The sequence below is a fragment of the Schistocerca serialis genome, chromosome 10 (assembly GCF_023864345.2).
Source record: "Schistocerca serialis cubense isolate TAMUIC-IGC-003099 chromosome 10, iqSchSeri2.2, whole genome shotgun sequence".
Classification (NCBI taxonomy): domain Eukaryota; kingdom Metazoa; phylum Arthropoda; class Insecta; order Orthoptera; family Acrididae; genus Schistocerca; species Schistocerca serialis.
In genome coordinates, this window is record NC_064647.1 from 110,154,079 (window position 1) to 110,181,095 (window position 27,017).

At 42.0% G+C, this 27,017-nt stretch overlaps 1 protein-coding gene across 5 annotated transcripts in view; it reads left to right on the top strand.

Annotated features, from left to right (window-relative positions):
* LOC126424960 (uncharacterized) overlaps nucleotides 1-27,017 on the top strand; it is a 204,702-nt gene that overhangs the window by 51,522 nt on the left and 126,163 nt on the right. For 4 of the 5 annotated variants that reach the window (XM_050087832.1, XM_050087831.1, XM_050087833.1 and 1 more), the window contains exon 3: nucleotides 10,673-11,146. The exons of the other annotated variant lie outside the window; for it this stretch is intronic. In XM_050087832.1, the coding sequence (XP_049943789.1) occupies nucleotides 10,673-11,146 (474 nt within the window). The remainder of the gene's footprint in view (nucleotides 1-10,672; nucleotides 11,147-27,017) is intronic. 5 annotated transcript variants of the gene reach the window in all.

A 27,017-nucleotide genomic window follows, 5' to 3' on the forward strand; every position in this document is an offset into this window, starting at 1 on the left:
CAGCTGAGCTCTTTGCCCTCTACCAGGCTGTTCTTTACGTCTGCCGCCACCGACATGCTGTATATGTCATCTGCTCCGATTCCCTGAGCGCTATCCAGAGCCTCAGTGATCCGTACCCGGTTCACCCTTTCGTGCACCGGATCCAACGCTCTCTTCAGCAGCTGGTGGACGTCGGTTCTCCGGTTAGCTTTATGTGGGTTCCTGGCCATGTCAGTATCCCTGGGAACGAAGCTGCAGATGCCGCGGCCAAGGCTGCGGTCCTCCAGCCACGGACAGTTTCTTGTTGTGTCCCTTCGTCAGATTGTAGCAGGGTCATTTGTAGGCACATTTTATCACTGTGGCATGCCGATTGGGCTGCACTTACAGACAACAAGCTTCGGGCCTTGAAACCTCTTCCCGTGGCTTGGACGTCCTCCTCACGCCCTTCTCGGCGGGAGGAGGTAGTTTTGGCCCGGTTACGAATTGGACACTGCCGGTTCAGACATCGCCATCTGCTGATGGCTGCGCCGGCGCCATTCTGCCCATGTGGGCAATTGCTGACGGTCCGCCACATTTTAACGTCCTGTCCGGATTTTAACACCCTGCGTCTTGATCTTGGCCTGCCATGTACTGTAGAAGCCATTTTAGCGGATGACCCACGAGCAGCTGCTCGCGTTCTTCATTTTATCAATTTGACAACCCTCTCAAAGGACATTTGATTATGCTGTTCTCTTTTTTTTAATCCTATGCCTGTCAGTCTGTCTTTTATCGTGTTTTCCGTTTCGTTGCTGTTTTAAACTTGTGACTCGCGGTGCATTCCTAACGTAGTCTGGGCGCTATTGACCGTTGCAGTTGTGTGCCCTAAAAAAAAAAAAAAAAAAAAAAAAAAAAAAAAAAAAAAAAAAAAAAAAAAATGAACTGAGTGAGACCTTAGTTTCTCCCAGTGTATACAAAGTTCAAATAACTTACAGGAATGTGGCCAGTTGATGTTGTTGATTACTACCGATATTACAAGAAGTACACACCCTGTCATTTTCAAGGCAAAACTGCAGCAAGTAAGCATTGTCTAAGGAAATTCAAAATCTCTCTCTCTCTCTCTCTCTCTCTCTCTCTCTCTCTCTCTCTCTCTCTCTCTCTAAACACAAGCATCACCACACAACCAACAACGGCCAGTGTCAGAAGTTATCAATAGTGAAAGTTAATAACCAATGGGTGAGGTGGCATTAATGCTGTCCCTCTGTTTTTTGACAAAGGAGAGAGTAGTGTTCCATCCAGATTTTAACCAAAAGCCTCCATCATTACTTGCTCATTTAATTTCACCTACTACCTTATTAACACTTTCCCAATAGCTGGAAGTGCATTCCAGAATCTCAATGTTGTTGTATTCCTAGGATGATCAATGCCAAGACAATGTTCTACAAAAGCAGTTTCGCTCAGCTGTTGTAAGCATGAGGTTGTGTTGTTTGGGGGAGGAGACCAAACAGTGAGGTCATCGGTCTCATAGGAACTAGGGGAGGATGGGGAAGGAAGTCGGCCACGCCCTTTCAAAGGAACCATCCTGGCATTTGCCTGGAGCGATTTAGGGAAATCACGGAAAACCTAAATCAGGATGGCCGGACACGGGATTGAACCGTCATCCTCCCGAATGCGAGCCCAGTGTGCTAACCACTGTGCCACCTCATTTGGTTTGTGAGAATGTATGATGCTTATGCTCAGTACGCCAGTCCTAATAGTGTGACCAGTATGTGACATACCACACATACGAGGAATATGTCAGACACCCAATCCTGTTGGAAATTCTCCCTGCATATTATCATCACTCACGCGGTACATGGTTGGTCAGTAGCACAATGCACTCCGATCTGTCTTTCACTATAACCAATCTGATGAAAAGTGACCTCAAGATGGGCTAACTCAGCTGACAAACTCTCAGGGTCTGAGATGAAGTGGGGCCTTTTAATTGAGGTACAAAGTACCCACTTCACACTGAGCCAGATGGTGACAACCATTAGCCTATAGATACAAGCAGTGTGAGTAGGCTTCCTATATATGAAATTTCCCGATGTACCATCAACCAACCCCCAGACCAACAAATCAAGGAAGGGAAAGTATTCATCCTTTTCCCCTCCATCATGAAATGAATATTCAGCAGGGCTGAATTCAAGTATTTTTAAAATTCTCACTGTGCACAACAAAAGTGTCACGTATGTATCTGAAAAAAAAACACATAGGTTTCAAGGTTGCCAACTCCTTGAAACCTTCCATAAACAAATTGGTGATAGGGGCTTCCCATCAAAACTTTTATCTGTCTACTCATAGTGCTGGTCATAGAATAAAAAGTAAGTGGAAGTGAACACATGTCGAAATGGGTTCATTAATTTGACACCAAAGCTAACGTCAATCAACTGTAACGAAGCAGACAAATACGAGTGAAGAGACAGACCACATCAAAACTTAGTAGCATATCACAAACATTCAAATGCATTCCCTCTAATTGTCGTAAGAATTCCACCGAGCTCATAATGTGATACTCAAACTGACCTACTAGTGTTCTCAGCAGGTGCTTTGTTACATGATATGTCATAGCACCAATATTACTTACAGTCGGAATAAGAGGAACACTTTCCTTGTGACACTTCAGAAGGCCATATAACCAACCTAGGGGAAACTTCACAGTAAGAGCTGATTGTATGTATCGTATTGTGTGTTAACTGTGGACCTAAAAATAACGCAGAGGCTCCATCCCTGCCGCAGCTGCAGTGGTCCACAACCCCACGACGACTACTGCAGTCCACTTAACCCCTCCGCCGCCCCACACCAAACCCAGTGTTATTGTGCAGTTCGACCTCAGGTGGCTCCCCCCCCGGAAACATCTCACACCCCAGCTGACTGTTGATGAGTAATGGATCCTCTCATGAACAAGAGCTAGGCCAACACGTTGTGCATTATTGTGCACAGCTTTACCAAATGTTGGAACATTATTTTAACTGAGGTTTTCCATTCCATTGCACAATCTTTACTTGCTGCATTTTTCTTTCAAAATGACAAGGTGTGGTCCTATTGCAATATTGGCAGTTTTTGATCATGTTACTTGGCTGAATTCTTGTAAGTTATGTGAACACAGTGAATAGTGTTTCCCAAGACCTCTGTTGGCAGAATCCATATTGACTCTATACAGGGTAAACCTGAAATGCTGTAAAAAAGTTTCTGAGGTTGTTCAGAGATATTTTATGTATATTTTGATATAAGGGACATGTGGTCTTCAATGGCTCACTACATGTTAATTGTAGTTTGCTTGATTTCTTGTCCTTGTTTATCCTTGTATCTGCATAGCGCTGAATATGCCCAACAGTTCAGATGTTGACAGTATGTTCTGTGGATCTTGTTTGGAAACAGATTTGTTCTATTCACTCACAGTACTTCAAGGCAGATGGGACCAAGAAGGGACAGGAGGGGTGGTGGCTTCTAGACCTCGTTCAGCAGTCATTGTGCCAGTGTCCTCGATTAAATTCCGAACACCTACGCAATGTCTCATTAAGTGAGGACATATGACACTGTTGATGGTGATCCACCCATCAGATGTGGATGTTAAGCTCAGCGGCTCCCATGGTGCTATTCGGCTATTCGATAGGAGTGGGTTGTCTGCTGGCAGTGGGCTTCACAGTCTCCCTCCTGCCATCATCATCCAACACATACATGACACCACACTATACAAAAACCCATTACTGTGACCTACACTTAACAGTTACACTTAAACAACATGTAACACTCACACTTTGCACAGGAAAGGTCCCTACCAGTGTGAAGGATAGAAAACAACTACCTTTCCAATTCAAGTGGCCCAATATTCCCTTTGGGTCTTCCAGCGTTCATGCTGTATGACTTCACTTGCTGTTGACAACAGTAATGCTAAGTTTACTTTCCACTCTTTGGCTTGTGTTCTCTTTAGCCTGGTCCTGTGTCTGGCAGTGATTGTTGGTACAGAAACTCTCTGTCCGAACAGGCCTTGTTAGGCCCAACAGTAGTGAGTGGCTGCCGTGTCATCCTCTGCCCACAGGTGTCACTGGATGCGGATATGGAGGGGCATGTGGTCAGCACACCGCTCTCCCGGCCGTATGTCAGTTTACGAGACCGGAGCCACTACGTCTCAATCAAGTAGCTTCTCAGCTTGTTTCAAAAAGTCTGAGTGCACCCCGCTTGCCAACAGCACTCGGCAGACCGGATGGTCACCCATCCAAGTGCTAGCCCAGCCCGACAGCACTTAACTGTGGTGATCTGATGGGAACCGGCGTTACCACTGCAGCAAGGCTTATTGTACAGAAGGTGGACAAAAATACACATATAAAAAAAAGTTTTGCATCACCCCGGTTTGCAGAACTCCTGAAGATAGACGTTGATTGTGGATATTGTATCACAGACAGTTTCTTTGACTGTTCAGAGATGTCACCAAACCCATCCATAGATGTAAACAACCATGCACGAGCAGCACCTATAAGACGGAGGGGGTCCGACAGCCGATCAGTTCCCGTCATTCCACCAGGAAGGAGGTACACGGCTCATGTTGTCTGTAGTTCAACCATGCTTAGACAGTGAACACTCTGGTTCAATCACATCCACATTGTTGCTTTGTGCCAGAAAGGGCTTTCAACAAGGGAAGTGTCCAGGTGTCTCGGAGTGAACCAAAGCGATGTTGTTCAGACAAGGAGGAGATACAGAGACAGGAACTGTCGACGACATGGCTCGCTCAGGCCGCCCGAGGGCTACTACTGCAGAAGATGACCACTACCTACGGATTATGGCTTGGAGGAACCCCGACAGCAATGCCACCGTGTTGGATAATGTTTTTTGTGCAGTCAAAGGATGTTGTGTTGTGACTCAAACGGTGCGCAATAGACTGCACGATGCGCAACTTCACTCCTGACGTCCATGGCAAGGTCCATCTTTGCAACCACAACACCATGCAGCGTGGTACAGATGGGCCCAACAACATGCCGAATGGACCACTCAGGATTGGCATCACGTTTACTCCACCAATGAGTGTCAAGTATACCTTCAACCAGACTATCGTCAGAGATGTATTCGGAGGCAATTCGGTCAGGTTGAATGTCTTAGACACACTATCCAGTGAGTGCAGCAAGGTATAGGTTCCCTGCAGTTTTAGAGTGGCATTATGTGGGCTGACATACGCCGCTGGTGATAAAGGCTGTAATGGCTGTACAATACGTGAGTGCCATCCTGCGACTGATAGTGCAACTGTAATGGTAGCACATTGGCGAGGCTCTGAGGGATCTGTGTCAAATCACCATTGAGGAGTGGGACAAACTGGACGAAGAGTGCCTTGATAACTTGTGGATAGCATGCCACGGTGAATACAGGCATGCATCAATGCAAGAGGAAGTGCTACTGGGTATTAGAACTAACGGTGTGTACAGCAATCTGGACCACCACCTCTGAAGGTCTCGCTGTATGGTGGTACAACATGCAATGTGTGGTTTTTATGAGCAATAGAATGGGCGGAAATGATGTTTATGTTGACCTCTGTTCCAATTTCATGTTCATGGTATGGAACTCTCAGAAGTGAGGTGATGCAAAACTGTTTTCGATATGTGTATGAAAACATCAAGAACACAACACCTTACACACCTAATATGGTGTAGGAAAAGCATTGACATTTGAAACAGCTTCCCGTCATCACAGAATGCATAAATACAGTTGCTGTATGTTTTCAAGGGAATCTCATATGATTTGTCCTACAAAATAGTAGCAAGTTCTGGGATCAATGATGGAGGTGGATAGTGATCATGCACCATTCTCTCCAAAGTAGACCACAAATGCTCAGTGATGCTGGTGACAGTGGTGATCAGGGAGAGGTGAAAATTTACCCTCATGCTCATGGAACCAGTCCTGAATGATGTGAGCAGCGTGAACAGGAGCTCTGTCATCTCGGAACACAGCTCGCCATTGGGAAACGAATACTGTACCGTGGGAAGGACCTGATAAAGTGGTCATATAATCCTTGGCAGTAACACAGCGATGCAGAGTAACCGTGGGTCCCATGGAATAGCGTGATAAGACTGCCAAAATCATCGCTGAATCTCTCGTATGTTTTACTCTTGGGATGTAAACTGAATCTGAAGATTGATTTCAGTGTCTTTTCATAATTGATCGATGTACACATACAATGTTGAGCATTTTTCTGTAGCATCATATCAGCTTGAAACCCCTGTATTCAGTATACACTGGCTGTAAGATGTGAGGAACACTTCCTGTAGCCTTAAGAGCACCCTGTGCAAACTAATTTTGGTGAAACTTTATGAGGGGCTGTCCACATTCTAACCTTGAAATCTATGTTTAATGCCCATCACAAGAGGTCATGGGAATAGATGATTTGTAAAGCTAATGATGTAATGATGCTTTTTGTTTCAATCGCAGGAGAAATAGTAAGTATGACATGACAACTTCCTTAACATACTGGGTGCTAGAGTGTGATCAAATATAATTTTTGAAGAAAACACTTCATTTGCATGGGAAAGAACATATAAACACCTAATAAGTAATATAACACTGATCTTTCTTTTTATGCTTTGGCCACATCTTCACATTTCATATATACATTGCAGGAATCTGGAAGCAACTAAAATGCAAATAAAGTGTCAGCTTCCTGGCTACACTACATGTCAGTCATCACATCCTACTGTGTGTTCAAAAAGTCTTGCTGCAGTGCCGTATGATTGTTAGCCGTGCGTGCCATATGATTGTTCACCTGCCTGGGTTTTTCAACAAAACAATAAGCGCAGAATGATACTTCAGTGATATTCTGTACCCATTCATAGGAGAACTTGTGTTAAGTGAAATATTGAATGGTTATTTTCAACAAGGTGGTGCAGCCATACATACGGCTTGCGTTTCAATGACACTACTTGCTGATGTTTTTGGTGATTCCATAATTTCACAGGGACTTTGCCCTCCACGATCGCCTGACCTAACACCACCTGACTTTTTCTTCTGGGGTGTATCGAAAGCAAATGTCTATAAAAACCGCCCAAAATCCATTGATGAAGTGAAAACTGCAATATCTGCTTTCAATGCTTCTGTTACAGAAATGTTACAGCTTGGGTTTGGAAATATGATTAGACAAATTGAATTGTGTATTCAACAACAGGGGGGACACTTTCTACATTTAATGTGAAAATTTGTAAGTAAAACTGAATATTCAATAAATTAATAACTTGTATTTCAATGAGTTTCATTTTGGTATATTCACTGCAGCATGCGGCACGCGCGGCTAACAATCGTACGGCACTGCGGAGAGACTTTTTGAACACCCTGTAGGATCCACATTTACATTTGTTGGCTTTGCCAACACAAAACTATATTTTTACTTTCCAAACTAACCTTAACATCAGGATATGCTACAGATGTGTCTGTCATCACTCGGCAGTTCTGATTTTGAGAGACAATTGTTAAAAATAGTTCATCGCAGACAGTGCAAAGTGCTGTATATATCAATACAAGAAATCCTGTAAGTAACAGAAACAGAAACTGAAGAATGGACTGTTCACAAAGTATGATTAAGCTGCATAATTTTGTCACCACAAGCCAGACTTGTATTTTGGATGATACCATTAAAAAAAACAGCTGTTAATTGGGAACCACTTACTATCCTCTCATTGACTGCTTCTAACGTGATACGGAGGTGCATTGCAAACGCCTGCACTATATCATGAAAAAGTACTGTGAACAACCCTTTGTAAAGTTTAGGTATTGTTTGTTTGCTACTGTTTCACTTACATTACTTAAAAGCAGTATTGTAAAATTAGTAAAAGCGAATGGAACAGCTATATAGCAGAATATCTACATACCAAACGGTGGCAGGAGGAAAAACACATAAAAGGTATTACATATGAAGGCTTTTGGAGCCAGTGGCTCCTTCTTCTGGCAGAGGAGTTGAAGGGGAAGGAAGAGAGGTGAGTTTTAGGAAAAGGGGTTGAATTCAGAAAGGTCACCCAGAACCCTGGGTCAGGGGACTTACCAGACAGGATGAGAAGGAAGAAACGGATGAGATTTGAAAACATGAGAGCTTAAAGGTGACAAGATGGTGGTAATATACAAAAAAGAGAATACAGCCAAAACATCATGCAAGAGTTAATGAGAGCAAAAAGCTTAGTGCGTTGTATGTGATAGAGGTGAGAGCAGGTGGCAGAAAATAGACAGGTCAGAAAATGAAAGATGTAGAAAACTAAAAGGAAGTGAAGAAAGTAATAGTTACTGTGAAGAAATGCTGAAAACAAGGAAACTACCATAACTTATGGCCAGGTGGGTGGAAAGAACCAAGGGCATGTTGTAGTGCCAGTATCCACCTATGGAGTTCTGAGAAATTGTTGTCTGGGGGAAGAATCGTGATGGCACATGTGCTGAAATAGGCACCGATGCTGTGCAACAGGTTATTGTGTGTTGCCAGTGCACACCCACTGCATATGCCCATTCATCTCAACTGATATCTTGGCAGTAGTCATACCAATGTAAAAGGCCAAACAGTGTTTACATAACAGCTGATATATAACATGTATCATTTCACAGATGGCCATTCATTTGATAGTATATGTTTGGTTAGTTACAGGGCTTGTTATAGGTTGTGGGCGATAGGGGGGTGCATAGGGCACCTTGCAGTGGGGCAGTCACAGGGCTGTAGGGTAGGGAGGTGGGTGCAGAAGGAGCACAGGATCTGTAAAGGATCTTGCAGAGATTGGGAGTGCGATAAAAATCTATTCTAGGTGTGGTGGGCAATACATCACACAAAGTGGACCTCATTTTAGGGCATGATTTTAGGACATCATGGCCTTGTCAAAGTAGCTAATTACTACAGTCAAGGTGAGGATAGTACTGAGTGACAGGTGGTGTACTCTTAAGCTGTGTTTTGTGGGGATCTGCAGTACCAGGATTGGATGTGATGACCCAGGAAATCTGCTTTAGAACTAGACTGGTGGGGTAATTATGTCCAGTGAAGCCTGAGGTGAGAATGGTGGTGTATTGGTGTAAAGAGTCTGCACCTGAACAAATACATTAGCCTTGAATGCCAAGGCTGTATGGGAGGGAACTTTTGACATGGAAAGTATGCCACCTGTCAAGATGTAAGTACTGTTGCTTATTAGTAGGTTTAATGTGAAAAAAGTGAGTAGCTGGCCTTTGGTGAGGATGAGATCAACATAAAGGAAAATGGCATGGGATTTGGACAAAGAGCAGGCAAAATTTAATTGGGGGAATGTATTTAGAGATTCCAGGAGTTTTAACAGTCAGCCTCACCTGAGTCCATAGGGCGAAATGTCTCATTGTGAGGCTGACCTGTTAAAACTCCTGGACTCTCTAAATACATTCTCCAAATTAAATTTCATGTAATCCTGTCCCAAATCCCGCACCACTTTTCTTTTCACCAAAGCTTTTTGCTGGACGTAATTATCCACCAACCTAGTTCAAAAGCAGATTTCCCAGGCCATCACATCCAATACTGATACAGTTGATGCCTCCAAAAAACAGCTTCACAGCACACCACTGGTCACTCAGTATTAATCAGCTACTTTGACAAGGGCACAACTTCCTAAAATCGATCCCTGAAATGAGATCCATTCTGTCTGACATTTTGCACACCACACCTAGAATAGCTTTTTGTTGCCCTCCCAATCTCCGCAATATCCTTGTCAGTCCCTATTCTCTTTCTACCACCATCTCCCTACCCTATGGCTCCTACCCCTGTGATCATTCCCGCTGCCAAACTTGTGCTATACACCCTCCTACCATCACCTATATCAGCCCTGTAACTGGCAAAACATATACTGTCAAATGGAGAGCCACCTGTGAAATGACATATGCCATGTACCAGCTGTTATGTAAACACTGTTCGGCTTTTTACATCGGTGAGCCCACTGTAAAGTTATCAGTTAGGATAAATAGGCATAGGCAGAGGGTGTAGACTGCCAACACTCAATATCCTGTTGCAGAGCGTGCTCTACACTGTGACAGTTGTGAGCTCAGTTCCTGTTTCATCACACGGGACATCTGTATTCTTTCCCCAGACACCAGCTTTTCAGAACTCTGTATGCGGGAACTGGCACTACACCATGTACTTAGTTCTCGCCAACCATCTGGTCATAATTTAGGTTACTTTCTTTGGTCTCAGTATTTCTTCACAGTAACTATTCCTTCCTTCATTCCCTTTTAGTTTTCTACATCTTTCATTTCCTGACCTGTCTTTTTTTTTGCTATCTCTCTCCACCTCTATCATATACAATGTACTTAGCTTTCTGCTCATGCACAGTGTTCTAGCAGTAATCTCTGCCTTGCATATCACCCTACCTTCCACCTGTAAACTCTCTGGTTTTCAAATCTTGTTCGGTACAGTCTTTCCTTCTCATCCTTTCCGGGAAGTCTCCTCTGACCCAGGGTTCTGGGTGACTTTTCTGAACTCTGCCCCTTTCCCTAAACCTCAGCAGACCTTTTACTTCACCTGTCTTCCTTTCCCTTCAACCCTAGTGCTAGAAGAAGGAGCCACTGACTCTGAAAGTTTACATACATAATAGCTTTTATATATGTGTTCTCCTGCTGCCACTTGGTGATGTTTTTCATCAATGCAATTAAATTATATTTTCAAAAACCGATTATTTTTGTTGATATAGCAGAATACGTTTCTTTGTTCCAGTGGCACTGGAAGCAAACCTGCAGACTACCCACAGAAGCCTCTGTACAACCGCAATTATTTCCGTCAGCCACCAGGCACCAGTAAATTGACACATGAGGCCAGATATCCTGGCTACCAACAGGGCTACCCAGGATATCAAAACTATCCAGCTGGATACCCCAGATCTCCTGGGGATTATGGACGTCATGGAGGCTACCCATCATCGTCAGGTGGTAGCACTTACGATGGTCACCAACAAGTGTACACTGGCTCTCCAGGCTTTGTCCATTATCCGAGCAACAGATACTCTGGTGGCGGCTCACAGTGGAGTCCTCTGGGATACACACCCAGCTACAGTATGATACCAGGCCTCGACGGTATCTACAGTGCCAGGGGCAGCCGTTTCTTGACAAGCTACCATTCCAGCCAATTTGGACTCTCAAAGAATTTTTTTAGGCCAAGCTTCCCAACCGTCATCTCCTTGTCAATACCACAGTGAGTACAGCTTAGGCCATAATTTTATTTTCATTAGAATTTTTCATCCAGGAAAAACCCAGAAATTTTTTTGGATTCTGAGTATTTTTCATTGTTTTAGTTTTCAGATAAATTTTTATAGTTTTGACTGGTAAGAACTGGTACTTTAAAAAAGAATTTTATGTTAGTCCGCTGCTGTAGAATAATACTGCAGCATTAAAACATAAACGAGAGAATAACACCATAATAAAAATGTAGTTGCGAAGAAAATGTGCCATTTGAAAAACAAAACACTGTGCAAACACAGACGAACCTGTCGAAGGCTGTAGGATGGAGACTATGCAATACTTTGAAACAACAAAACTGCTTTTGATGAGTATGATGTCACAACTGTTTACATTTCTAACAGTTCGCAGGAAACTACTGTAAATGGTGGTTTCAGAAATGTTATTTTCAAAGTAAATTTCCTTTTACACAAGATGAATTAAGTTATATGTGACAATCATGCAGCATTTGACTCTCATTAAAAACTTAACACTTTGAGGACCAGCCACTTAGAAAAATTTTGGGGCGAGAAAACCAGCCATTTATGCCATTATTTAAAATTTTACTGGTTCATTTGTGCTTGATATATTATAGAGGGTTATACACACTAAAATATTGTATGTGCAAGCTTAGCATTTCTTGTCACTGTGCTGTATGTATATTAATTTAAACCATTACCTTTTTCGAATTGTGTGATTGGGCTACTAAGTCATGTTGTTATTGGCTGACTCATCACATTTGTGTCCTATATTCTGCTGTCATTGACTGCAAGATCATGTGACTTGAGCAGTGACTGGCTGACAAAAGAGCAGTGTAGTTTTGATTTCAGTTCTCCAGAAGTAACCATGTGTGGAATTAATATTTATGCTTCCATAATACAAAAATATACAATATACATGTTGCTGCACACCAAAGCTATTCCAAAAGTTTTTTTTTCTCTCTCTCTCTCTCTCTACACTGGTGTATGAAACCTTTACCTTTCAGAGGATTGATAAATTTGGGTATAGAAAGTTTTCACGTGGGACAAAGTGTATTTTTAAGTGGGAAATCCGGGAGTTTTTTTTCTTGTCTGTGTACAATGTTAAAAGAACCCACACTGGTCACTCTATAGATGTTGGACTGGTACCACCTGGTCATGTGATCCTCTATCTCTGACAAAAGTCATGTCAGTGACATGAACATATTTCAGTTGTTTGTGTGGAATCAGTATAGCAAGTTCGATCAACATGGATACTTGACAGAATGGCAGAAAGGAGCCGTCATGTTTGAAAGTGCTCATGACCACACGTTGAATGTAGTTATCTGATTTGTCAGTGTACTAATGTGGGCTATCCTACATATCTACGAGGAACAATGTACCTCTTGCAGCCATATATTATCTTGGTGCATACGTTTGTAGCATTCTCGTTTTGTGTGTTGGTATTCTTGTTGTTATGGGTTTATTTATCAATTGTCATTTTTTATTTGTAGTTAACAGGGTATATATGACCCAGGACAACCGGGAAATCTGGGAAAAACCCGGGAATTTTTCGGAATTCCGGGAATTTTTCACTGTCTTAGCTTTCAGTTAAATTTTTGTAGTTGTGCCTGGTAAAAATTGGTTCTCCTCCTACTGGAGAATGATACAGCAGAATAATATATAAACGAGAGCGAAATAAAATAAAACCTTAGTGGCAAAGGAAATGCACAATTTACAACAACAAAACACCGAGCACGCACAAGCGTCTGCAAATAGCAAAAATATGTCAAAGGCCATAGGGTAAAGACTATGTAATTCTTTGTAACAATAAACTGCATGCTACATGATGTCACAACTGTTCAGATTAGGTTCATTAGTAGCTGCAAGCAGCCAGATGCCAACGAGAAAAATCTTTCTCACGCGCCCTAGCTGCCAGATTCGCACATGCGGAAAATTGTCTGAGTTGTAGTGGGGAGGGCGTTAGTCTCCACACGACCCATGTTTGCGTTAAGTGATTTTGCTGCTTCTCTTCATTTACAGCTCCCACATCAAATGAAAACAAAAAGGGTTTCTGTGGCTGGGAGCTATCAAGTGAATTAAAATACACTTACATAATTATGGAGGGCAAAAATATATTATTAGTTTCAGTTTCCTCCCCCCCATGAACCATGGACCTTGCCGTTGGTGGGGAGGCTTGCGTGCCTCAGCGATACAGATAGCCGTACCGTAGGTGCAACCACAACGGAGGGGTATCTGTTGAGAGGCCAGACAAACGTGTGGTTCCTGAAGAGGGGCAGCAGCCTTTTCAGTAGTTCCAAGGGCAACAGTCTGGATGATTGACTGATCTGGCCTTGTAACAATAACCAAAACGGCCTTGCTGTGCTGGTACTGCGAACGGCTGAAAGCAATGGGAAACTACACCCGTAATTTTTCCCGAGGGCATGCAGCTTTACTGTATGATTACATGATGATGGCGTCCTCTTGGGTAAAATATTCCGGAGGTAAAATAGTCCCCCATTCGGATCTCTGGGCGGGGACTACTCAAGAGGATGTCGTTATCAGGAGAAAGAAAACTGGCGTTCTACGGATCGGAGCGTGGAATGTCTGATCCCTTAATCGGGCAGGTAGGTTAGAAAATTTAAAAAGGGAAATGGATAGGTTGAAGTTAGATATAGTGGGAATTAGTGAAGTTCGGTGGCAGGAGGAACAAGACTTCTGGTCAGGTGACTACAGGGTTATAAACACAAAATCAAATAGGGGTAATGCAGGATTAGGTTTAATAATGAATAGGAAAATAGGAATGCGGGTAAGCTACTACAAACAGCATAGTGAACGCATTATTGTGGCCCAGATAGATACGAAGCCCATGTCTACTACAGTAGTACAAGTTTATATGCCAACTAGCTCTGCAGATGACGAAGAAATTGAAGAAATGTATGATAAAATAAAAGAAATTATTCAGATTGTGAAGGGAGACGAAAATTTAATAGTCATGGGTGACTGGAATTCGAGTGTAGGAAAAGGGAGAGAAGGAAACATAGTAGGTGAATATGGATTGGGGGACAGAAATGAAAGAGGAAGCCGCCTGGTGGAATTTTGCACAGAGCACAACATAATCATAACTAACACTTGGTTTAAGAATCATGAAAGAAGGTTGTATACATGGAAGAACCCTGGAGATACTAAAAGGTATCAGATAGAATATATAATGGTAAGACAGAGATTTAGGAACCAGGTTTTAAATTGTAAGACATTTCCAGGGGCAGATGTGGACTCTGACCACAATCTATTGGTTATGACCTGTAGATTAAAACTGAAGAAACTGCAAAAAGGTGGGAATTTGAGGAGATGGGACCTGGATAAACTAAAAGAACCAGAGGTTGTACAGAGATTCAGGGAGAGCATAAGGGAGCAATTGACAGGAATGGGGGAAATAAATACAGTAGAAGAAGAATGGGTAGCTTTGAGGGATGAAGTAGTGAAGGCAGCAGAGGATCAAGTAGGTAAAAAGACAAGGGCTAGTAGAAATCCTTGGGTAACAGACGAAATATTGAATTTGATTGATGAAAGGAGAAAATATAAAAATGCAGTAAGTGAAACAGGCAAAAAGGAATACAAACGTCTCAAAAATGAGATCGACAGGAAGTGCAAAATGGCTAAGCAGGGATGGCTAGAGGACAAATGTAAGGATGTAGAGTCCTATCTCACTAGGGGTAAGATAGATACCGCGTACAGGAAAATTAAAGAGACCTTTGGAGATAAGAGAACGACTTGTATGAATATCAAGAGCTCAGATGGAAACCCAGTTCTAAGCAAAGAAGGGAAAGCAGAAAGGTGGAAGGAGTATATAGAGGGTCTATACAAGGGCGATGTACTTGAGGACAATATTATGGAAATGGAAGAGGATGTAGATGAAGATGAAATGGGAGATAAGATACTGCATGAAGAGTTTGACAGAGCACTGAGAGACCTGAGTCGAAACAAGGCCCCCGGAGTAGACAATATTCCATTGGAACTACTGACGGCCGTGGGAGAGCCAGTCCTGACAAAACTCTACCATCTGGTGAGCAAGATGTATGAAACAGGCGAAATACCCTCAGACTTCAAGAAGAATATAATAATTCCAATCCCAAAGAAAGCAGGTGTTGACAGATGTGAAAATTACCGAACTATCAGCTTAATAAGTCACAGCTGCAAAATACTAACACGAATTCTTTACAGACGAATGGAAAAACTAGTAGAAGCCAACCTCGGGGAAGATCAGTTTGGATTCCGTAGAAACACTGGAACACGTGAGGCAATACTGACCTTATGACTTATCTTAGAAGAAAGATTAAGGAAAGGCAAACCTACATTTCTAGCATTTGTAGACTTAGAGAAAGCTTTTGACAATGTTGACTGGAATACTCTCTTTCAAATTCTAAAGGTGGCAGGGGTAAAATACAGGGAGTGAAAGGCTATTTACAATTTGTACAGAAACCAGATGGCAGTTATAAGAGTCGAGGGACATGAAAGGGAAGCAGTGGTTGGGAAGGGAGTAAGACAGGGTTGTAGCCTGTCCCCGATGTTGTTCAATCTGTATATTGAGCAAGCAGTAAAGGAAACAAAAGAAAAATTCGGAGTAGGTATTAAAATTCATGGAGAAGAAATAAAAACTTTGAGGTTCGCCGATGACATTGTAATTCTGTCAGAGACAGCAAAGGACTTGGAAGAGCAGTTGAATGGAATGGACAGTATCTTGAAAGGAGGATATAAGATGAACATAAACAAAAGCAAAACAAGGATAATGGAATGTAGTCTAATTAAGTCGGGTGATGCTGAGGGAATTAGATTAGGAAATGAGGCACTTAAAGTAGTAAAGGAGTTTTGCTATTTGGGGAGCAAAATAACTGATGATGGTCGAAGTAGAGAGGATATAAAATGTAGGCTGGCAATGGCAAGGAAAGCGTTTCTGAAGAAGAGAAATTTGTTAACATCCAGTATTGATTTAAGTGTCAGGAAGTCATTTCTGAAAGTATTTGTATGGAGTGTAGCCATGTATGGAAGTGAAACATGGACGATAAATAGTTTGGACAAGAAGAGAATAGAAGCTTTCGAAATGTGGTGCTACAGAAGAATGCTGAAGATTAGATGGGTAGATCACATAACTAATGAGGAAGTATTGAATAGGATTGGGGAGAAGAGAAGTTTGTGGCACAACTTGACCAGAAGAAGGGATCGGTTGGTAGGACATGTTCTGAGGCATCAAGGGATCACCAATTTAGTATTGGAGGGCAGCGTGGAGGGTAAAAATCGTAGGGGGAGACCAAGAGATGAATACACTAAGCAGATTCAGAAGGATGTAGGTTGCAGTAGGTACTGGGAGATGAAAAAGCTTGCACAGGATAGAGTAGCATGGAGAGCTGCATCAAACCAGTCTCAGGACTGAAGACCACAACAACAACAGTTTCAGTTTACTGATTTTATTTTATTTCCAAGTTATTAGCAGTCAAGCGTTAATCACCTTGCAGAACAATGAAGTTATTTTTGCAAGTGTGCTAAAGAAATTTGGCTTCATTAATCTTTCTGATGAGGCGATCATTTTATTTGAAACGAAGTGTTTCATTCCACAGTATTGGCCAGTTCCAACTACTCGCTGAATTTCAAGTGCACGTTATCATCTTCTGTCATGTATGGCATTATGCCATAAGAAAGAACCAAAAATGAGATCATAGAGTTCTGGTACTCCAAGAAAACTTAAATCCCAAAAACAGCACTGAAAACCTTAATATCAGATGGGACATACTTCATTGTGAATCTGGAAAAAAACCAATGTGCACTTCAAGGCAAATGATGCATTTTATTATGGTTTACGAAATTCTGATGCTCTTGGGAGTATCCTCTGATGGTGTAATGTAAGCTCTCTTAGTGCTTTATACATATGAATATGAGGGTTTCCTACATCACTGCAGCTGCGTACGTGCAATAATGCCTGTTTCCTGGCACTCTCTGGCAACTAATAAATCGAACCTATTTCTAATAGTATTGCGAACGGTGGTTCAAAAAGTGCTACTTTCAAAGTAAATTTCTTTTTAATGCATGATGAATTATGTTGCGTGTGAGAAAGTGCTATGAATCTCTAAATCACAGAGCATTTAAAACTGAACACTTACAAGAATTTCGAGCCCAGAAGACCAGACATTTATGTCATAATTTTAAATTTAATGGCACATTTGTGTGATGTATCTTAAAGTATAACACACGCAAAAAAAGATCAGTATTACATGTGAAACATGAGACCAATATTAGATGTGAAAGCTTAGCTTTTCTTGTAGCTATTCTATGTAGATTAATGTAAACCGTTAACTTTTCCTCTTTGTGCTTTCACGCTACGTAACCAGTGATCTTGCTATTGGCTGACTACATCATGTGTCCTATGCTCTGAATATCTGCTGTCATTGGCTGGTGAGATCGCGTGGCATGAGATATGGTTGGCCTACAAAAGGAAATTGCAACCTCGGTTTCAGCGCTCTGGAAACTAACGTGCTGTGTTTGGTGCAATTCGAATTTACACTTTTGTAATACGAAAATATGCAGCGTACATGTTCCTGCAAATCAAAGGTCTTTCCAAAACTTCTGTTCCCCAGCTTTACTTTTTTTTCCGGGAAGTTCTACACCTGAGTGTATTTTATTCAAAGGATTGATAAGTTTTACAGTTCCAAGGGAAAATCTATGGAAAACCTATTGTCACTTAGCACCAGAAAAAGTGTATTTTCGCCCGGGAAAAAGGTTATTTTTTAAACGGGAAATCCGGGAATAATCAGGGAATTTTTTTTCCTTGTCCCCATATACACCGAGTTCACTGTTGCTGTTTGAGTTTACATATTGTCATTTGTCATTTGGAGACAGAGTGGAATTATGGACGCTAGAAAATTGAGTGCCAAGTGGAGAAATTGGAACATTTCCAATATATTCTTCTGTTTGAGTTCAATAGAGGGGTGACAGCAGTGCAGGCAGCCTGAAACGGCATTTGACAGAGCACAGCAAGAAAATGGTTTTCCCATTTTAAGGAGGATTGTGCTAACATTAGTGATTCTCCATGTTCAGGAAGAACTTCAGAGTTTGATGAAGATAGTTTACGCAAATTAATCCACAATGATCCACATCAGTATAATTGAGAACTAGCAAGTGTGATGAACTGTGATCATTTCACCATTGGGCAATGCTTGGATTCAGTGGGAAAGGTTCAAAAATCGGGTGTATGGATACGACATACTCTCTCTGCTTGCTCGCCATCAATTGGCTCATGAACAAGACAAATCATTCTATCCTTTATCATTACTAGTGACAAGAAAGGGTTTTTTTGTGCTGACATAAGGGAAAGAAATGAGTGGTTGATCTGAAACAAAGCAACAGTACCCCTGTCCAAAGACCTGTGTGCATCTACAAAAGATAAATTTTTAGCATCTAGTGGAACAGCGACAGTGGGGTGTACTATGAATTGCTTCCCTGAGGTGTAACCATCAATGCTGAAATTTATTGTCACAGGGTGTATACGACCCGGGACAACCGGGAGATACGGGAAAAACCCGGGAATTTTTTCATCCGGGAGAAAACTGGGAAAAACCCGGGAATTGTTTAGAATTCTGGGAATTTTTCATTGTTTTAGCTTTCAGTTACATTTTTGTGATTTTGACTGGTAAGAGCCAATGCTCTAACAAAGGATATTACTGTATCCCACTACTGCAGAATAGTACTGCAGCAACAAAGCATGAACAAGAGAAAAAAGAAAACGGAAATAAAACTTAAGTTGCAAAGGAAATGCACCATATACAACAACAAAACAGTGCTCATACAAGCATCTGCTAACAGCAAAGTGTGTCAAAGGCTTTAGGAAGACTATGCATTTCTTTGTAACAACAAATTGCCTCCGATGAGCGTGGCATGACAACTGTTTAAATTAGATTTGTTTGAGCTGTTGCGGCAGGCTCTTGCGCATGTGCAGTTGAGTCGCGTATGAGTAGTACCTTCTCCCCTGCTTCTGGTTACAGAAGTGTGGCTGGGTGCCACTGCTTAATATTGCCTCGGTTCAGAAATATAGTAAATCTGGGGCTGATGCACAGAGCAGTCTGAGTTGTGGTGGGCAGCGTCCATGTGACCTGTGTTTGCGTTCAGAGATTTTGTTGTTTCCTCTTCGTTTTATTGCTCTCACGTTAAATGATAACAAAATGGATTTTTGTGGCCGGGAGCTATCAAATGAATTAAAATACGTTCGCATAATTACGGTAGGCTAAAATTTGTTATTAGTTTCAGATTTTATTTCCACCTTTCTTACAGAACAATGAAGTTATTTTTGCCGGTTTGGTAAAGAGATTTGGCTTAAAGTTAATCTTTTCTGCTGAGGCAGTCAATTTATTTGAAACAAAGTGTTTAATTTCACACTATTGGCTAGTTTCAACTGTTTGCTGCATTTCAAGTGCACGAATGGCATTATGCCATAATAAAGAACCAAACATGAGATAATACAGTACTATTACTCCAAGAAAATTTACATTTGAATGTGCATTTTAAGCCGAATTATGCGTTTCAGTATGGTTCATGAAATTTCAACGCTCTGATGTCTTGTTTCTTTTATGCAATACGTAAGATCTTTTAATGTTTTACACGTATGGACATATGGGCTTCCTGCGTCATCGTAGCTGCGCAAGCACGGTGACGCCTGTTATTTGGCGCTTTCTTGCAACTGCTGAAATGAACCTATTTCTAACAGGTCATGGGAAAATATTGCGAATGGTGGTTTGAAAAGCATTACATTCAAAGCAGATTTCCTTTTACGCAAGATAAACTATGCGCGAGAATGTACAATGAATTTCTTAAATCACAAAGCGTTTGACTCTCATTTAAAAATCAACTCTTTGAGGATGACCATTTAGAAGAATTTCAAGCCCAAAAGATCAGACATTTACGTCATTTTACTGGCACATTTGTGTGATGTATCTTAAAGTGTAACATGCGCAAAAAAGATCAACATTATATGTCGAAGCTTTTCTTCTTTTCCAGCTTATTAATCTTAAGAGACCAATACTATAGGTGAATGGTATGTGTATTAATTTAAACCATTAACTTTTCTTATTTGTGTGTTCGCGCTGCCTAAGAGTGATCTTGCTATTGGCTCACTACATCACGTGTCCTATGCTGCCATCAGCTGGCGAGATCACGTGACATGAGCTATGACTGTCTTACAAAAGTGCATCGCAATCTCGATTTCAATGTTTTGGAAAGTAACATGCGGTGTTTGGTGGAATTCAAATTTATACCTTCGTAATACGAAAATATGCAGCGTACATGTTGCTGCACATCAAAGGTCTTTCAAAACGTGTTTTCCCCCCCAGAGTTAAGTTTTCTAAAGTGCCGTGAAATTCTACTCCAGTATATAAAACCATAAACATTCAAAGGATTGATGAGGAAGAGTATACTGTCACTTAACATGGAAAAGCCGTATTTTCACCCGGGAAAAAGTGTATTTTTAACTGGGAAATCCGAGAATTTTTTTTTCCTTGTCCACATATACACCCTGTGTCAACAACTGGGACATCTTGCAGACACAGTTAGAGAATTGGAGGGAGTGGAATAACTAGTGGGCCAAGGTATGAGGACTGCAGCCTTGGCAGCAGTGTAAGCGGCCTCGTTTCCTGTCAGACTGACATGATCAGGAATCCACATAAACACCACAGAGGCTCCATAAAGAGTGAGCAAGTGACAGCATTTCTGCACCTGTTGCGCTAAGGGATGGACTGTGTGCAGTTCACTGAGGCTCTGAAGTGAGAGAGTCGGAGCAGATGATGCAATTGAAAAGTCTGTGTCATCGGATGTACTGTATGGCCCGTTACTCGACGAAGAGCTATGCTGTAAATACTGACCAGTACTCCAGAAGCCGATACCAAAATCATCGGTGGTAATGATGAAGGCGCACCTGACACCACAGTCAGTCCAAGAGCCATCAGTGTACACAAAGTACTATTGCAAAGTTCCGTGTGAAGGTCATGAAACTTACGGCGATAGTGAGGCTGGAGTAGTATCTTTAGGAAGTGAATGAAGGCCAAGGTGAACACAAGCCTCTGCACGAAGCCAAGGTGGTGAAGGATTCACATCCATCGGAAAAGTGACAGGCAGTATGAAGTTAAATTGCTGGAACAAGAGCTGAAAGCAAACTCAAGGATGCTTCAGCATACAGACTCTTACCTGGGCTGTTATAAATGGTACCAATGGCCAAACAGATAACGTGATATTAGATAGTATAGAGATTGTGTAAGGGGGGAGGGTGTGCAGATGCATAAATGAAACATCCATAGTCTAGTTTCGAAGGAACAAGGGACTGATACAAACGGAGGACGATGATCTGATCTGCTCTCCAGGAAGTATCGCTGAGGACATGTTAGGACACTGAGGGACTCTGTATAGTGGGCGACCAGGTAAGACACATGGGCAACAAACAGAACAGCAACAGGCCCAAGATTTAAAGATCATGAAAGAATCCAATTGCGCCACCAGAAATTAATACAAATGATTTTGTCAGTGGAAAAGCAAAAGCCATTTTTGATGCTCCATGAGTAAAGACAGTTGAGACATCACTGAAGATGCTGCTCAAGGAGACAAGCCTGTGGAGAATTGCATGATATGGAAAAATCATCAACAAAAAGGGAGTTGGAGACGCCCAGAGGGGAACAGTCCATAATAGGGTTAACGGAGATAGCACACAGGACGACTCTCATGATGGAATCCTGAGGCACACTGTTTTTTTAGATAAAGGTGTCCGACAAGGCAGAACCTCTCACATACCTTGAAAATTTGGTCTTTTAAGAATTCCTGAAGGAAACAGGGCATGCGGCCATGGAAGCCCCACGTTTAGAGAGGATGGAGAATACCAGTCATCCAGCAAATGTTCTAGGCTTTCTCTAAATCGAAAAACATGGTGTCAGTCTGGTATTTCCACATAAAACCATTCATGACATGCATTGACAGAGTGACAAGATGATCAACTGCAGAATGGCACAAAAATCTGCACTGTGCAGTGGTTAGAGAATTGTGAGGCTCAAGCAACCGTACCAGCTGGGCATGAATCATACATTCCATCACCTTGCAAACACAGCTGGTGAGAGAAATGGACAATAATAGAGGGAGGTGTTTGTCCTTGCCGGGCTTAGGTATGGGTGTGACAGTGGCTTCACTCCTGCATCTGGGAAACATGCCCTCTGCCCAAATGTGATTGCACGTATGAAGGAGATGCTTACGTGCAAGAGAAAGGTTCTGCAATGTGAACATCATCCAGCCCTGGAGCAGAAAATTGGGATGAAGTGGGAGCACAATCTGGCTCCCTCACAATTGTTGTTGTTGTTGTTGTTGTGGTCTTCATTCCTGAGACTGATTTGATGCAGCTCTCCATGCTACTCTATCCTGTGCAAGCTTCTTCATCTCCCAGTACCTACTGCAGCCTACATCCTTCTGAATCTGCTAAGTGTCTCTGCTTGGTCTCTCTCTACGATTTTTACCCTCCACACTGCCCTCCAATGCTAAATTTGTGATCCCCTGATGCCTCAGAATATGTCCTACCAACTGGTCCCTTCTCCTTGTCAAGTTGTGCCACAAACTCCTCTTCTCCCCGTTTCTATTCAATACCTCCTCGTTAGTTATGTGATCTACCCATCTAATCTTCAGCATTCTTCCATAGCACGACAATTCAAAAGCTTCTATTCTCTTCATGTCCAAACGATTTATCGTCCATGTTTCACTTCCATACATGGCTACACTCCATACAATTACTTTCAGAAACGACTTCCTGACACTTAAATCTATACCCGATGTTAATAAATTTCTCTTCTTCAGAAACGCTTTCCTTGCCATTGCCAGTCTACATTTTATATCCTCTCTACTTTGATCATCATCAGTTATTTTGTCCCCAAACAGCAAAACTCCTTTACTACTTTATGTGTCTCATTTCCTAATCTAATTCCCTCAGCAACACCCGACTTAAATCGACTACATTCCATTATCCTCATTTTGCTTTTGTTGATGTTCTTCTTATGTCCTCCTTTCAGGACACTGTACATTCCGTTCAACTGCTCTTCCAAGTCCTTTACCGTCTCTGACAGAATTACAATGTCATCGGCGAACCTCAATGTTTTTATTTCTTCTCCATGGATTTTAATACCTACTCTGAACTTTTCTTTTGTTTCTTTTACTGCTTGCTCAATATACAGATTGAATAACATCGGGGAGAGGCTACAACCCTGTCTCACTCCCTTCACAACCACTGCTTTCCTTTCGTGCCCCTCGACTCTTATAACTGCCAATTGGTTTCTGTAAAAATTGTAAATAGGCTTTTGCTCCCTGTACTTTACCCCTGCCAGCTTTAGAATTTGAAAGAGAGTATTCCAGTCAACATTGTCAAAAGCTTTCTCTAAGTCTGCAAATGCTAGAAACGTAGGTTTGCCTTTCCTTAATCTTTCTTCCAAGGTAAGTCGTAAGGTCAATATTGCCTCACGTGTTCCAACATTTCTATGGGATCCAAACTGGTCTTCCCAGAGGTCGGCTTCTACCAGTTTTTCCATTCGTCTGTAAAGAATTCATGTTAGTATTTTTCAGCTGAGACTTATTAAACTGATAGTTCGGTAATTTTCACATCCATCAACATCTGCTTTCTTTGGGATTGGAATTATTATATTCTTCTTGCAGTCTGAGGGTGTTTCGCCTGTCTCATACATCTTGCTCACCAGATGGTAGAGTTTTGTCAGGGCTGGCTCTCCCAAGGCCGTCAGTAGTTCTAATGGTTGTCTACTCCCGGGGCCTCTCTTCAGGAACCACACGTTTGTCTTGCCTCTCGACAGATACCCCTCCGTTGTGGTTGCACCTACGGTACGGCCATCTGTATCTTGGAGGCACACAAGCCTCCCCACCAATGGCAAGGTTCATGGTTCAGGGGGGGGTACACAGTACAGACGCCATTGTAGTACTCTCAATTCTGAGAAGAGAAGGGTGCTATGCGAGCCTCCTCCACTCGTTTCTGATGGAGGAAGGTAGGGTGATAGTGGATGGAGCTCGAAATCTCTGCAAAATAGCTGCCCAAGGTGTTGGAGATAGCAATAGTTTCCACGATGACATGATCTGCCACTGTCAGGCAGGAAACTAGGGAATAGACCTTGGTCCCAGACAGCAGTTGATGGTTGGCCCACACTACACAAGAGGGAGTGGAACTGTTAAAAGAACTAGTAAAAACCAGCAAGCTTTCCTGCTATCCTGAAGAATGCAATGACACTGTGCACACAACTGTATGTAATGAATCTATATACCTTCCCAATTCTCTATTATTCCAATCTCCACGCAGAAGGAACCAACACCTGTATCTTTCTGTACAAGCTCTGGTTTCCCTTATTTGATCATGGTGATCATTTCTCTGTATGTAGGCTGGCGTCAACAAAATATTTTCGCATTTGGAGGAGAAAGTTGGTAACTGGAATTACATGTGAAGATTGCTCCACAGCGAGAAATGCCTTTGTTTTAATGATGTCCAACCCATTTCCTGTATCATTTCAGTGACACTCTCTCCCCTATATCATGGTAAAACAAAATGTGCTGCCCTTATTTGAACTTTTTTGATGTACTCTGTCAATCCTATCTGGAAGGATCCCACATCGCACAGCAGCATTCTAAAAGAGGACAGACGAGCATAGTGTAGGCAGTCTCCTTAGTAGACCAGTTACATTGTCTAAGCATCCTGTCAATAAAATGCAGTCTTTGGTTAGTATTCCCCCACAACATTTTCTGTGTGTTCATTCTCATTAAGTTATTCATAATTGTAATTCCTTGGTATTAAGTTGAATTTGCGGCCTTTAGATTTTAGAGATTTATCATGTAACCAAAGTTTAACGGATTCCTTTTCGCATTCATGTGGATGACCTCATACTTTTTGTTATTTGGGGTCAATTGCCAAATTCTGCACCAGACAGACATCTTTTATAAATTGTTTTGATCTTCTGATGATCTTACTAGTCAATAAACAGCAGCGTCATCACCAAACAACCTAAGATGGCTGCTCAGATTGTCTCCCACATCGTTTATATACATAAGGAACAGCAAAGGGCCTATAGCACTATGTTGGGGAATGCCAGAAAGCACTTCTATTTTACTCGATGACTTTCCTTCAATTACTATGAACTGTGACCTCTCTGACAGGAAATCATGAATCCAGTCACATACCTGAGACGATATTACACAATGACGCAATTTCACTACAAGTTTCTTGTGTGGTACAGTGTCAAAAGCGTTCTAGAAATCCATAAATATGGAATCAGTTTGAAATCCCGTGTCAGTAATTTGTGATTCCCCGCCCCACATCTGGTCTACACTTATATTATTAATTTGTATGGAGCAGAGATTGTCTCTCGGGAAGGAATCAAGTGAATTTTTATCTACTTTTTTGAATATGTATATTTTTCATTTATTTTTGTAGGATTTGGTGGTTGCAGTATTTAATCTCACCATGACAACCCTGTGCTTACTAAGCACTGTATCCATTTTGATGCTTTTTATTATGCAGTTGGTCATCATAGGATGACAGCTAAAAACACGTAGAGCATGTCTTCGCATGTGAATTGTCACAGCACACCTGAGTTCACCAAGGCATAGGGACACGTCACGGCAAAGAGGAAGTGTGAGGAATGGAATGTTCTGCAGCAGTAAGGTTAACGTTTGTAAGCTTAACTTTTTATACTTGGGATTCACAGTCATGTAGAACTTTATAAAAGACATCATATTTATGCCAGTGACTGTAACACTTTCTTTATTTCACAATTGTGGTTTTGTCCTTACACCATTATCAAGTGCAGATTTTTGTGGCTTTAAGCCAAGTCAACTTAAAATGAGCTGATGCATTTATATGCCATTGTCATTACTATTACTATTAAATACATTCATGACACTGTGCTCACAATATGTAACAGTGTCACGAGTGTATTTAATAGTAATGACAACGGTGATTGAGAAGGTCAGCCAAGAGGGCAGCTCTGGGAGAACCCCAAAGGGGATGGTGTGCATTAGTCATGAAGCAGAAGAAAGGGGTGAGGGAGTTGCCCAAAAATATGAAGGGAGATGGGTTGACTATGAACATCATCCCAGATGAGTAGCACAACTCCCCTAAGAGATGGAATGCCATCCTCTGGGGAAAGATCAAAGCGGACTGCGAAGAAATGCGAGAGCTCAAAGCAGACCAGGAAGAAATGCAAGAGCTCAAAGCAGTCATCAGGAAGCAATTTTATTTCCTGGAGGCAGAGAACAAGCAGACGCCACAATTGTAAGACCAACCATAAGTCCTCTTTGTGGGACTGAAGGCCGTGAATGTCCCATTGGAGGAGAGTCCTAACGAGGAAAGGGAAGAAGGGAAAAAATGAAGGGGTGTCACCTCAACAGCCGCGGAGTGCCAGACTTTGAAGACTTACTGCTACAGGGTGAAGTGGCTGGAGGATACTGCTCCATGAGATCTGCAAAGGCATCAGTATTCCTTATCAATTTACGATGTTCATCATAAAAAAAAAACAGTTGGTGGTGGTCGGACAGGCGAGGGTGTCATATGGTGACACCGTTGAAGAGGATCTCTGAGTCGGGGAAGAAGATCATTTTCCTTTGACTTCTTGGAGCGTTTCTGATTGGCAGAGGAAGACTCAGATGTTTGTTGGTTGGAGGGACATATGAAGTCTTTTTTGTGTAGTTCTCCTGTCCTTTCTGGCCTGTCCGTTGTGTAACAAGTGACTTCACCCATGAGGCAAAAGTTTGGTGGCTTGTTGTACAGCCAGAGGAGGCGGGGACTCTATCATGACACTGGGCAATTTCACAATCATAGTGCTGAATTTGAGGTTG